The sequence below is a fragment of the Lineus longissimus genome, chromosome 14, assembly GCF_910592395.1.
Source record: "Lineus longissimus chromosome 14, tnLinLong1.2, whole genome shotgun sequence".
Classification (NCBI taxonomy): Eukaryota; Metazoa; Nemertea; class Pilidiophora; order Heteronemertea; family Lineidae; genus Lineus; species Lineus longissimus.
The window spans coordinates 12,122,879-12,136,964 of record NC_088321.1 but is presented as its reverse complement, the minus strand read 5'-3'; the positions used below and the strand labels follow the sequence as shown (position 1 = coordinate 12,136,964).

General features: G+C 39.5%; 1 protein-coding gene across 2 annotated transcripts; it reads right to left on the bottom strand.

Moving 5' to 3' along the window:
* Window positions 1–1,551: 1,551 nt before the first annotated feature.
* LOC135498907 (uncharacterized) lies at window positions 1,552–8,785 on the bottom strand. Of its 2 annotated transcripts, XM_064789425.1 has the most exons (4): window positions 8,619–8,785; window positions 7,547–7,760; window positions 5,721–6,458; window positions 1,552–2,935 (listed from the first exon to the last, which is right to left on the bottom strand). In XM_064789425.1, the coding sequence occupies exons 3-4, from the start codon at window positions 6,027–6,029 to the stop codon at window positions 2,009–2,011; spliced, it is 1,236 nt and encodes a 411-aa protein (XP_064645495.1). In that variant the 5' UTR covers window positions 6,030–6,458; window positions 7,547–7,760; window positions 8,619–8,785; the 3' UTR covers window positions 1,552–2,008. The 2 variants fall into 2 exon arrangements, with proteins under 2 accessions (XP_064645495.1, XP_064645494.1); XM_064789424.1 differs by lacking the exon at window positions 8,619–8,785 and having other exon boundaries at window positions 7,547–7,878.
* Between the last annotated feature and the right edge of the window lie 5,301 nt (window positions 8,786–14,086).

The following is a 14,086-nucleotide window of genomic DNA, read 5'->3' as shown; positions in this document are numbered from 1 at the left end:
GGGCCACTAATATGGCTCCATGCAGAAACTCGCATATGATTGTATGATACATGTACATCAATTGCTCCTTTATACCGACTGCATGAGCGCTGGAAGTGCATTGTATTGCTCGTTCGAAGTTCGAGTTAAGTCGGACAACTGATTACCTTCAGAACGGGCAACAGAATCAAAACCACGGTCTCAACGCCGTAAAATATAGCTGAGCAGTTTAAGATACCAGCGCACATCGGGGTGAGATGATTTTCTATTTATTTGCACTAGCGCCAGCATATTAAGTAAAACATCTTTCTGCCAAGCGATTTTGGATTACCAGGATAATCAGCTGTCTTATCTATACAAGGCGAAAGATGTAGATAGCAATTTTTTACCACTTCATTTATTGCATTTACTATAACCTCAGCCAAAAAACTGCTGTTTATGCGTGCAGTTCAAATATGTTTTTTTAAAAGTTTATCATCATGAATAACTAAAATTTTCCATGTCGTCTTTGAATAAACCTCGCCGTTCAATTTAGTGTATTACATGTTTGCCTGCCTAACGCAGTGTATGAAAATAACAAGCGTGGGGACGGGTTATTATTCGTTCGAAGAAGCTGGTAGATCCCGAAAAATAATGGAATCATTTAACACTGCATGGCCAGAAGGGATGAGATCTGAAGTTAAGACAAAATCAGGTAGTACTCCAAGCACATGCAAAGGTTAGGAATGATAACGAGAAGTTGGCTGGTGTTACTGTTGAATGTTGCAAGGCAAATATATGACAACTCGCTATGCCATCGTTTTTGAAATTTTGGTGTTCACCCTCACAAATCAGCGTCGCCTTTTCCCCACGGAAGCCCCGTTGCGCCCTCCGGCGTTGCGAAAACACGGAACGGAACGGAACGGAATAATGTTACGGAATAGGGTGAAAATCCGGTCTGTAGTTTATAACTACGTAAAAAGGCAAGGTTGAGCACTTAGAGGGAGTCCGGAGATGACTTTGCCAGGCCCACATTGTTCTACTCTAGCTCTGGTGCTACATAGCCAAGAAAAGTGTAATGAAACACAACAAACGTTGACCAAAGTTATAATTTTGTTGTGTTTTCATCAATCTTGCCGACAATTGTCAGTTTTTTGGGCGCTTAGCACCGGGCCATCACCCGGGGTTTACTGTAACGACAACAACAACAACTGGCATGATCATTACGGGGCGTCTGCAGACCATATTCCGTAACATTATTCCGTTCCGTTCCGTTCCGTGTTTTCGCAACGCCGGTTGCCCTCGGTGATAACGACATCATTGACGAGAGAAAACCCACAACATGCACAATGTCCGGAACATGTTTTTAAAAACATATATGTAATGCTTCTATCGTGAATAGCTCGTTTTTACAATTAGCTGATTTCACATACATACCTCGACAACCTAATGATTCTACCGAGCCGGTGTGAGAGTCGGTGGTTTGTTGAGCAGGTGCTTTCAAAACCACTAGTACATGGTCGGTCGGTTTACCGCTGAATCCGGTGAGCTTTGAAAACCTTTAAATGCATTCAGAACGTAGGGTTAGTTGACCAATGAGCCGGGAGAGGGGTCGGTGTGTTGGTTATTTTATTATCAAAATGCCACCAACGGAACAGTGAGCCGATGATTTGGTGAGTTAGTGTGCGGTGTTTTGTGACAAAAAGGAGTTTTCTATGCGAACTACATGAATACAGCACATCACAATACATTACTTTCATCATTGCAAATTCAGATTATGGTGGATATTTGAGGCGGCTTCGGGCTTTTGAAACATTACCATTACTTAACTGACGTCGTGCATAATATACATGTAGTACTACATGTATTTTCCTTCACCAATAATATCCCAGGAAATGGAATAGAAATAGTCAAAATCCGAAGGAATAGTCTCATACATCTCCGATTGTGTTGCAAAATGAACATTCGTCTTTTTGTGGACCAGTGCATTGGAAACGCGTTGCGTAAATCTCGATTTCAGGAGACCATTGGTTTACCTTGGAAATTAACTTTACCAGCATCCAGTCCCAGATAAATAAATCCTCAACTGAGTCAGATTCCTCTGACCGCTAGGTTGAGCGACACTAGTCTCAAACAGGACTAACTCCCCACTGTTCAAGATGATATACTGACCATTCCCACCGAATTTAATAATGTCTTCCTGTTTTATCCTATAGAAACTTTTCTGCTTCAGTTCTTGCCATTTCAACAGTATAATTCTGTTCCTTGCTATTCCAATCAGAAATATCTGGTAAACCTCATTTATGCACAGAAATTTTACATCCGTCACGTTGGCTATCGATAATTTCACCTTCAAAACGTCTCTTGTTTTTGCGTCAAATACATTAAAAATTGATGACCGTGATAAGCTTTTTTTCAGCAATGCAAAAGACCCCGCATAAGAGCTTGTAAGAAATTTGACAGATGGACCACCATACTGGCACTGCGAGACCAATGTAAATCCTGATTTCGACCGCATTTCAAAGGACAAACAGTTCAGCTTCATATACTCACCATCATGATAAGCCACCAACAACATCTGAATTCTCCGCGACTGTGTATTATCGAAAACAATCTGAACCCTTCTACATTGGTCGACGAAAGACTGCTCAATATTCTTAAACGAGATTCTCCCCTTGTATCGACAATCCAATCCGAGGAATACGAATAATCCGGATCCCGCCACTGGCGTCACGATTAGAAACTGTTCATATTCGCCAATAACCCTAGCCTGTGGATTGAAACTTTTCTGTGAACCAACTTGTCTCAATTCACCTTTCATTGGGTCGATTTTGAATACATTGACAATTGTTCTTGCCTCTAAGAGTGAAGTCACTATGACAACATCGTTTTCTTTGTGATAAAAAATCTCATAAACAGGGACTGAGAAATTCAGAGCTATCACATGGTGAAGATGGTAAGAAAACGACTGCTGTTTCTTTAAGTGCATTAATAACAATAATGAAAACACATAAATGACAATGTTATACATTAGCAGGAGGCCTATGCCGACTTCGTAACGGTTTCTCTAACTTTTACCTGATTTATCCGACTAAATTCCGACTTTGTCCGACTTTTCCCTGAAAGGTCAGATTGAAAAGAACCTGTGAAAAATACCAGTTCTTCCCAAAATAAGGCAATAAAAATCAAAGGTCTATGTTGAATGGGGTTAATGATGTATGAGCCAAACACGCAGAGCGACCCTCAGGCTGCATACTAGCTATCTCACTCAATCAGGTCACTTCATCAACCCCATTCAACATATGCCTTTGTTCTTTAATGCCCTATTTTGGGAAGGCCTAGAATTTTTCACAGTATTTCTAGACATCTTATACCTTTCAGAGAAAAGTCAGACAATGTCGGATAAATCAGGAAAACGTTAGAGAAACCGTTAAGAAGTCGGGAAAAGCCTCTTACTTGTGATTATCGGGGAGGGAGCTATATGAGTCAAAGTAGTCGTGTTCATGCGGCACAGTTTAGCAGCGCCAAACATGATGCCAATATGAATAGAAATGATGACCATCGTGAACGGATAGTTGTGTCTGTACTAAACGAATTGTCAAAGACGTTTTTAGTACAAAATCCTCTAGTTCTGGTGTTGTTGTATATCTAACTATTTCATTTTGCAGGAGACCAATAAAAAGTACTATTTCATTTTCCTTTTTTACATGGTTTACGCAAACCACAGACCCAGTGGTGGTCGGGAAAGGGTCAATCGACTTTAGAATCTCACTCTGTAGTTCAAATAAGTACATCAAACTACCCAGTTAAAAACTAACACCAAATGTTTATCAATGTCCAAGTCTGAGATTATTTTAACGACCTTATTTACTTGAGCCAAAAAACACCCCACAATCCATACATGAACAAGAGTCTCAGTCCGCGTGGAACATATCCGGTATTAAGTAACAGCACAGAAAGCCGTGCACAGTCAGGGATTTATACAATTTATTAGTTCGGTGATGAAATCGTTCCGAATGAAAGATACGCCTATCGGCGCACTTAGGAAGCCTGTTTTGGGTCTGCTGGTTTCCTCGATTAATCTTAATTATTCTCTATAAAAATGAATAATCAAGTGTGGTTATGATCTTACGGAGGTGGGGGATGACATAATATAGGTAAAATTGTTGTAACTCGTGCACAGTTTCACTGCACGGTCCTTTATTCACCAGTCGTAGTACATTTATATGTGCCTAGTATGTAGTTTAGGAAATGCTTCGGCTCTCAACAGAGCCTGACCACTTGCAACGTCGAGGAGATGAACATTGATGACCAAGTCATGCGTCCTGTTTTCTATCGATCTCGGTGCTCAGTCTACGAGTGTTTGGACAATAAGGAGTTTTCGCAAATCACCGCGAGCGCCTTTCCCATTGTTCGAACTCCTGATCACGTTGTCAATCAGTGAGACAGGCGTTCGCATTGGCGCTTCGGCAAATTAGCGAAAATTCATTAGTTAATAGTATCTTGAGTAGGGTATATTGTACTCTTGACACCCATCAATAGTGTACTTGCCCCAACATATGTTGTTGGGGTTATAGGATCTCGAGACAAAGATACCCAGTCATTTCCTGTTCTCGCCGTGATAACCAATGTATAATCTAAGAGTTCAAACATAATTTATTTGTAAAAGACTCCATTCGCCACGCTGATATATAGTTAGACTGACACGCAGTCCTTGACCACCAACATGATTTTAATACAGGTAGCTGGTTCTCATAGTGCATCGCCCTTATGCATTTCAGCACTATTTATTAGTAGTCGATTTCGTGTCTTGAACTATTTCTAGGAGGAGGCTTTTTCCGACTTCTTAACGGGTTTCTCTAGCATTTTCCTAATTTGTCAGACAAAATCCGACATTGTCCGACTATTTCCTTAAAGGTCGGATTTCTCGAAAAATACTAGCCAATGGCTTCCCAAAATAGGGCGTTTACGATCAAAGGCCTTTGTTGGATGCGGTTAATGAGGTATGAGCCAAACACTCAGAGTGACCTAATTAAGTGAGCTAATCAATACTTCCATTTGGGGTCACTTTGGGTGTTTGGCTCACACCTCATTAACCCCATTCAACATGATCCATTGATATTTACGGCTCTTTTTTAGGAAGCCCTGGTATCTTTCAGGTATTTTTCAGGGAAAAACGGACAATATCGGAATTTTATCGGATTAATTAGGAAAACGTTAGAGAAACCGTTAAGAAGTCGGAAAAGGCCTCCGACTGGTGCACACAAACACATCACGATTGCTGAGTTAAGCATCGGCATCAAATTCAGAAAATAAATTACTTCATCTCTCTTTATGATGCAAATGTATTGAATTGGCGTTTTCTAATCATGGCGTTATTTCACGTTACCGATAACGCCATGTTAGACAACGCCAATGCCACAACATCATTAATTTTCCTATTATTCCGAGGCAACCAATTAAATAAACACTAGTACACAATACAAGGAAGTGGTTGGAGGTAATATGTCTGGTGTGAAATTCTGTTTGGGACCCATTGTTTATCACCTATGCTATTGCTCGGATTGGACTTCTTACTGTGTCACCAAAGTGAATACAAGAGATTGTTGCACTTCGAGTTTTTTTTAATTTCTGACCGAATGAGTCAATGAGCTCGGTGACTGTGTGGCTAATTCTTGTAATGAAAAAAGAAAATTGCAACACAAGTGACATATTTTATATTTGATTATGATTTGTACATGACTGTACATGATATCGCTTACCACAGAATCCGGACACTGCAAGTACGACCGACCACTTGCATCAGGAACAACCTCCAAGGCCCGGACATTCATTGAACTAATCTGACATATGTTTTCCAGATAAAGGTAATTTAGTGTTAAGCACCTCTCTGCGCTGCATTTGAAGCAGCACTGTAGTAGCGACGGGACTAGTATTTCAACAAACTCTGGTCCAGTGATCGAAATATGCAGTGTTCCAAGTTTGAATATGGTGGCTGTCATGGATAGTGTTGCAAAGCGTCGTGAACTAACCACTATTAATATACATGCAGTCGTTGAATAGGCTCTCATGCTGATGCTTTAGCGAAGTTAATCTGCTAATCAAAACACTGTAAATAACCAAACATCTGTAACGGTATTTAGTCGCGAATTTCCGTGCACGAGGCATGAAACCATGTAACACATTGTTAAATCGTACTCCCGACTATAGTATAGCGACTATAATGTGGCACCAGCGACTGTTGACCTATGCCAACATGCCTGCCGTTCGTGGTTGGAAAGCTTTCGCATCCTAATTTGTAAAATTGCATTCACTCGTCATGTTGTCGTGGCTCTGTCGCTGGTCACAGCGACGAAAATTGCATGTTTGTGCGGCGCCTTTTGTCACTGTTTGTAACCTTATGATCAGCGTCTGAAGAGGCGTAGTCCCGAACCGATTGTTAAAATGTCAATACTTAATATAAGTTTCTGCAATGCCGTTGCGTGGGTCGGTATACAAAACTCGAAACATTCGAAGTTTCAGTGAATTTTTGGGTGTTACTGCACTACAGTAACTGTACTACAATTACTGCAATACAGTTTTTTATCAAATGGGCCGCAAAATACAATGAAGACTGAGACCTTTAACTTCTAGCAATGTTTTTTTTTCTACGAGTTAGTGAACGTGTGCGCACGCATACATTAGGTAAATAAAGTCAGTGCGATGCAATAAACGTCAAAATGAGGAACATTCATTCTGATCACAAGATGATCGCATCCTCTTCGTGATTCAAGACAAGTTACAAGAAACTCTGCGTCCATATAACAAAACAGTATGTACAAGTTAATCAACATTTTTTGCACATGGTTTAGTTATTCGATGAAAAGATTCAGTGCGTCCAAGGAAAATCACTTATCAGTTTAAAGTGATGCAAAGAGAACATTATCCATTGAAGTGTTACCTGGTTTGGTCAGTTATCAATTAAGCGTTACATATATATAAATGGTTGTCAGTTAGTAATAAAGTGTACTATGAGAAAATGAGTTATCAATTACTACAGTGTTCTCTAGAGAAGATCAGTTATCAATTAAAAACTCCCTCGCAGCATCAGTTATCAAGGTGTTCCGCAGGAGTGGATAGTTATCAATTAGGAGTTCGATGAATAGATCAGTTATCAGTTAAATGTCATGGTATGGATACCATGCATCACACCTGAATGTGCACTTCTTGCCATTTCCCCAACCATTTCAACCGTATATTATAACGTACATTGCTGCAATGATTTGAACCGTTCAACCTCCCCGGAGCTGGGTGGCAAACCAGTTATGGTAACCGGCGCTTTAACAAAGGGTCGCCGCTTTGGAACTTAAACGTATGGTCCCTCGTTGTGAGGTAGCACTGAATTAGCTGCAGCATCCTCGCGATTGTTGCACTCAATATATTCACTGGGGAATTCGGTGCACACGGGCCGAAGTTGGCCCCATCTTGTATGGAAGGCACACATCGAGTTTCAGCACTGTGTGTCATCGGTCAACTCCGCAGACAGAGGAAGTTCATATTCATATCAGTTGGGAGACGAGTCTTCCGCGCCAGATACATCCTAATTTACCTCTGTCAGATGCAATAGGAATATTTTGCCGTTAGCCTCTCGTTTATACAGCGTCTATGTCTCAAGAGCATCGCCAGCGCCTGGTGAATTTGCTGCATATAGTTTTCTGAGATGAAATGTTCCTTTCCCGATCTCGTCTCTGATTTATTAGTGGTGTTGAGCTATTGTCACTTTCCACTCCACATATCATCACGATGGTAACCTAGCAGCGCATCTTTCGAAATCGGCCGAAAACAACAAAAGAAACATATGTTGGTGACATTTGGCCATGAAAAATGAAGGACTAAAAAAAATCCAAGGCCTATGTTAAATGAGGTTAATGAGGTGTGGGCTCAGAGTGACGCAAGATGTGAATACTAATTAACTCACTCAGTTAGATCACATCATTAACCTAAACAGAGGCCAATGCTCATTACGTTTCTAGAGCCCTCGATCCCGATTCGGATTTTATTCTATCTTCTCTCAAGATCTGAGCGTGAGCCTAATTTCTCAACCCCAAACAATAGCAAGGCGTATAGTGTATAACAAGCCTCATTCTAAACAATGCATTCTGTGTCATCCCAGGTAGAGATTTATTACCAGTTTATGTGCTATGCTTAATATATATCATTGTTTAGTGTAGCTGGGACTACTCTGCCTGGAAGCGTGGTTGATTTTTGAAAATAGCGACTTTGATGAATAGAAATTTTACAAAGATTATTAAAGTTATTTCGTTCTTAGGACGCTTTATGTTTTGGCCAATTTTTTTAATTGCTTGCGAACTGTCTTGTTCCCAAATGCAACGCTGCACAATATTTCATCATTTCACGAGATACACAAACTGAACGGCTAATCCCTCATAATCCCTAGGCAATCTTGATATAATTGACCCACCAAAAGGGCTAAAACGGGGCAGGGGTCCTTACGGAAAAATCTTCAAGGGCAGAGAAACGTAATGGCCTATTTTGGGAATCCCTAATATTCTTCACAGGTTTTCGAGAATTCCAACTTTTCAGGAAAATGTCGGACTTTTGTCGTATAAATCAGGAAAGAGTTAGATAAACCATAAAAGAAGTCGGAAAAAGCCTCCTACGGTTACGTCGCATCGTCTGACATCAAGCATAAGTCCACATAGACAAGACGACATCAGAGCAGCTAAACAGAATTGTGTCCAACTAAAAAATCGCACTTGTGAATTTTACTGCCCGCTCTCGAGCGAATTCTCGTAATCTCGTTTCCACACAATGCCTCCAGCTTAGAATGTTATTTACTAATGGCATCGCATTTACAGCTCTCTACGCTTGTGAAAGCCTATTCGATATTATACCATCTATGACGTTTTACACTATTGTCTGATTTTCAATGCAGGGAAAGTCATTATTTCATCTCCATTCATTTCAATTTTTACAACAATGGAACAATATCGATAGGAATATCGATTAATCAATACAAGCGCTTATTGCTCAAATGTTGGTTTCATAATGATGGTTCATTCAACTTGTACATGTCGTATAACGCATTGCCGTTTAAGAAACTTCTTAGGACTGAAGTAGATCATTAATCATGTAAATAACAAGTTGTAACAAAGATTTACAAGTAGATGTATCACACGCAATATTGCGACATACACGTACATATGTTATTGTAAATAAAGAAACTTTAAAAGAAATGAATATACGCTAACAACTCAGTATGTACTCCAAAGGCCATTATTGGAGAAGGTATCAGCTGCAACATCATACATCTTACAAGAATACACATTATGAATTCTTCCGGTGTGTACTTTTCTTGGATATGAGACTCTAAAGGCGAGCTTTTTTCTATATATCGTCTAAATAATTTCACCAATGGAACGTTTTTACTTTACTACAAGGAAATCTGCAAGACGTACGTGTCCATTATTTGTCAGAGAGTGCATGCTGTAGTACCTTCAAGGGGCACGGGCAGAAGTTTGCTTGGTTAGATTAAGTTACAGAAGTTCGTCGATAGGGGTCTTTAATATATCTGTATTACAAAGTACATCGCAACTATTCTCGCCTGTAAATGGAATATAATTATCGCAGGATCAAACACAGACCATTGCCCTTTACCATGTTTAATGACCCCGAGCTCGTAAAGTCCCTATTTAAAATAACTTGAAATGCCTACCTATTCTGTTACATATGGTACATATATCATTTCTATGCGCCACCTAACGGCAATAGTGGATTATGCTCCATGGCAGAATAAAGATATATTTTTAGTTACTAAAGAAACTTCGAAGGAAATGATGAGAACCGTATGCAGATCTACTGAGTCACACGTTGATCGTTTCACATCCTGCTCTCGGGGAGTGCACCTTCAACATTGTCAGAATTCTCCTTCCTGGTGCAGCACCATCCGTTAAAAACTGAACAAGATCACCATTATTTAACAAAACGAACTGACTACCCCCACTGAATTTGAGGACGTCGTCTTGTTTAAATTGATGGTAAGAACCTCCATTTCCCTTCGGCCAACTCATAAACATGACCTCGTTATCAGTAGTTCCTATCAATAGTCGATGGTAGACGTCGCTAATGAAGAAGAATGTGGTTTTAACTGTTTTTTGAACAGAAAATATAGCATGGCTAGGGCGTTTTGACTTCGTATTATAACAACTGACAAGAGATCCATTACTGATAATTCCTGAACAAAATGCATATAATCCAGAATCTGTGTACGCAGAATATTTCACCGATTGCACACGTTTGTTTATGCACGTAAGAATTACGGTTAATGAGCCATTGGACATGTTGGATCTGCGGTCGTGACAGTACTTCGAAAGGTAACCTTCCATAGAGAAAAGTGTGATAAAGCCCCAATCTGCATCACTTAAAAGAATAAATGAAACGTCCATGTACTTGGATAGGCTAAATTGGATTTTATTCATGTGTTGGAACTGAAGCCTTCCTCGCAACCGGCCGTCAAATCCAATGATGATGAACTTTTCGTAGAGGCGGGTCATTGGAGTAGCAATGAGGAACTGTTTATATTGACCGACAATTTTAATTATGCCTTCGTAGCTTGCCTGTTTCCATCCAAGCTTGCCAGAGTCCGGATATAGCTTTAGTGTTCTTATTGAAGTTTCATTTTCTGAGAAATCGGTTAAGACAACCAAGTCACCTTGCTTATGATAATAAAAGTTTTGAAAATGCACAGCAGAACTTATTGCAAGTTTGTGACTAAGGTGATAAGAGAATGATGTAATCTTCTTGAGGAAAATAAAGAGGTTACGTGAACAAAGTTCGCCAGCCATTTTTACTTGTATATGATTTGTACCGTGCATGCACGTGTACCATCTGTACGCATACATGCCCAGTTTAATGTTGTACAAATTTAATAGTACAAGTACGCACTATTACCACCGTCTCCTCTTAACGCCATCCCTGATCGAGAATCCTGGAAAGTTTCTTAAAGGTCTTATTCAGTTGGTACATGTGCATGTACATGCTTTACAAGATTCTTCAAAGATTCTTTCTGAGATCTTTTTTTCTTACTTGATAATTGAATTCTACAAGAATCGTGTACAGAATTAACAATACATGCATAGACTCTAGTTTCGCTGATCTAAGACCGGCTCTGCATAGTCGATTTTGGGCCGGATATCATGAGAAAAGGGCGTTTGATGCCAATCAACATGTTCAATTTCGACAGACAAGAGGTTGTTGACAGCAAATTGTCCTATGGTAATGACGCCTCGTGCTGGACTGGCCGCTGCTTTGATTTCTTTGTCAATAATTATAATGAACCAGTTTTAGATGAGTGAAACTATAGAGTATACCAAACTGAACAAAGTTTACTTCTATAAGAACCGTGATCTGATTTGTTACCGCTCACATGAACAGGGATAAATCTTGGACACGATTTACACCTCCTTTTCTACTGCAAATATTCTCCTGCGTTTTCTGAAAATCATTCAATGCAATGTCCGTTTCACCAAGTTCCGTTAGTACTGCCTTCGACCGTCATCAATAAGTGGCACCATTTGTATCATCTTTAGTAATGTCCTAATGTTCTCGAACATTTCCGATATTTCAAGGCAAAATGGCGCACCAAATACGAAATTGATCAATAATAGCAGATCTTATATATCATCACATTCGATGAATAGTACAGTCACTTGTGCATAAACACGACCGGAACTTGTCATTAGGAAACATAGTTATATTGAAGAAGACCTGGTTTTCTTCTTTCCAAACTTAGTTTCATGGAAGAAAACCGTTTATTCAGTGAAACTAGGTTTTTATTGGAGAAGCAATTAAGTCTATTATAAAAACCACGTTCTTGGTAAAAAAACAAAATAAAACCTATGTTCCTTTAATACAAACCTAGTTTCGTAGAAGAATACTTGGTTTTGTGGAATAAAACCAGGTTATATACGTGTCTTCATCAAAACCTAGTTTTTATTGAAAAAGACTACGTTATTTCTTATAAAACCTAGTTTATAATCCATATGCTAGAAAAACTAGTCTTTTTACTTTCCACAGCATGACACGCATGGTTCGTCTGATTGGGAGAGGTTGGGTTGGAGACGGGGTAAAAAGACTAGGTTTCAGTAAAACCTGGTTATCTTCTTTCAAAACTTAGTTTCATCCAAGAAAACCGTGTTTTTTTTTCTCAATGAAACTAGGTTTTTATTGAAGAAAACGTATAAAACTAGGTTATATGGAAGAAAAGATAGTTTTATCTTTTTTTAAACTTGGTTTTCATGAAACTTATACTTCTTCGAAGAAGACTAAGTTGTTTTTAAAAACTTACTTTTATTGAAAGAAAACCTAGTTTCATTGAACAAAGCTTGGTTTTCTTCCATAAAACTAAGTTTTGAAAGAAGAAAACCAGGTTTTCTAAATTATTGGACACACGGCTAGCCATACATATTGAGTAGGAGGTAGCATCATGTGTATGTAGATGGCGCTGAGCGTTCGGTGAAGGACTCCTAAAGTTTTGTTCAAGATGTTCAGAATTTTATAACGTTGCGCTCCTTCAAACAGGTCCGTTCGCTTTGATGGGTCCAGCCTCAAATTACTTTACATTCTGCCCCGTGTGTCTATCCCCTTAGGATTCATGAGGTAGGTATCCGAACATTCTGAATATAATTGTGTGTTCATTATGTGACGACAACAGCAAATCAAATGCACAAGATGCCAGCATTAAAGCAATTTATTCATGGAAACACTTGCAACAAAGCATGAACATGATAAAAGGTCCACAATTGCATCGGGTCATCTGTTATATCACATCACGTGACCTAATGGGGTCGTTGTCGCTGCACACTATTTGTTGTGTTTTATTGGTGAAAGTCTGTCTCCGTCGTAGCATTATAAGAGTGATAGCGCCTTCTATCGGATTTAGTGTGCCACTTCAATATGACAGAAGCAGCAGCGGGTGCAATGCTATTGCAATACGCTGCACTTGCATTGAGTGCATGTCAATGTCGCATCCAACGTACTGCACTGCATTGCATTGTGTTATTGATCCTAACATCAACAATGAAAAAAAAACGTGAACTACATGGTGCTTCTTCAGCCCGTGGTCGTGACCTTCTCAAGTTATCCCTCCAAGACATAACAAGCTATGCTATGCAAGATTGATCCTGCTTGGATCTAAAACAGATGTTTTGAAAATATCCTGATTTAGACCTCTTGCAAAACTTTGCCTCGCAAAACAAGTCAAAACGTAATGAATGCGAACCGAATCGATGTACCAGAGTAACCTTTGGTGTGGGATCGAATGAACTTGTGCACTGGGTAAATCTGCGACCTGAACTCGAAGTAATCGATTCTCCGCATTTTGCTTTGGTATTGTAGCTGTACAGGACATTTTGCACGCGAATCTGTCAACATGTAAATGTACCTACTATCTAAATATATATGTGTTGCATCAAGTATATTATTAGCTTTGTCATCGACGAGACTTACACATTGTAAGTAATTACCCTAGTTTGACCGACCTAAGACCGTGCACTTTTTTAACTTCATGTAAGTATGATAATGTACAATGTACCTCGAATCGAGATAAATCCCAAGGCCAATGTCATGGCGACATGACCACTGCACAACTTGGCGGCGCCCACCAATTGTCTTTCATAATTGAAGACCTCAGTGCAAGAACTACTGAGGTCACTTTTTGAAAAATATTGCTAGCACCAGAAGTGAAATAAACACTGGGTTGGATGGCTGACAAAACGATTTGCGATTTTTTTAAAATCAAAATTGCTCTCAGAATGTGGCATTGGCTCTGTTTTACAATTCCTTCAAAATCAAAAAGTTTTGTGCAAGAAGTACCTTCTGTTGCTATTGTCCAGTCATGTCAGAAACATTTGCATGTGGCCATCTGCACAAATGACGGACAGGGAAGGGGTTTAGTGCTGAAAATACTACAGTACCTGAAATAAAGACTGGAGTTGTTCTTGCACTCAATCACCTCTTCAATTAGACTTGTTCACATAGTTAATCGAACGACTGAATCGATTTTGCAGAAATTGTCCTAGATCGGTGAAACAGGACTATTACAGGGTATGTTTCCCTTACCGAATGCTGT

Bases quoted from the DNA above. Each gene is read 5' to 3' on its own strand.
- LOC135498907 (XM_064789425.1), bottom strand. From the start codon at position 6,029: ATGAGAGCCTATTCAACGACTGCATGTATATTAATAGTGGTTAGTTCA. The intron at 2,936-5,720 runs GTAAGCGATATC...ATGCACTTAAAG, and splicing joins TGCAGTGTCCGGATTCTGTG to AAACAGCAGTCGTTTTCTTA.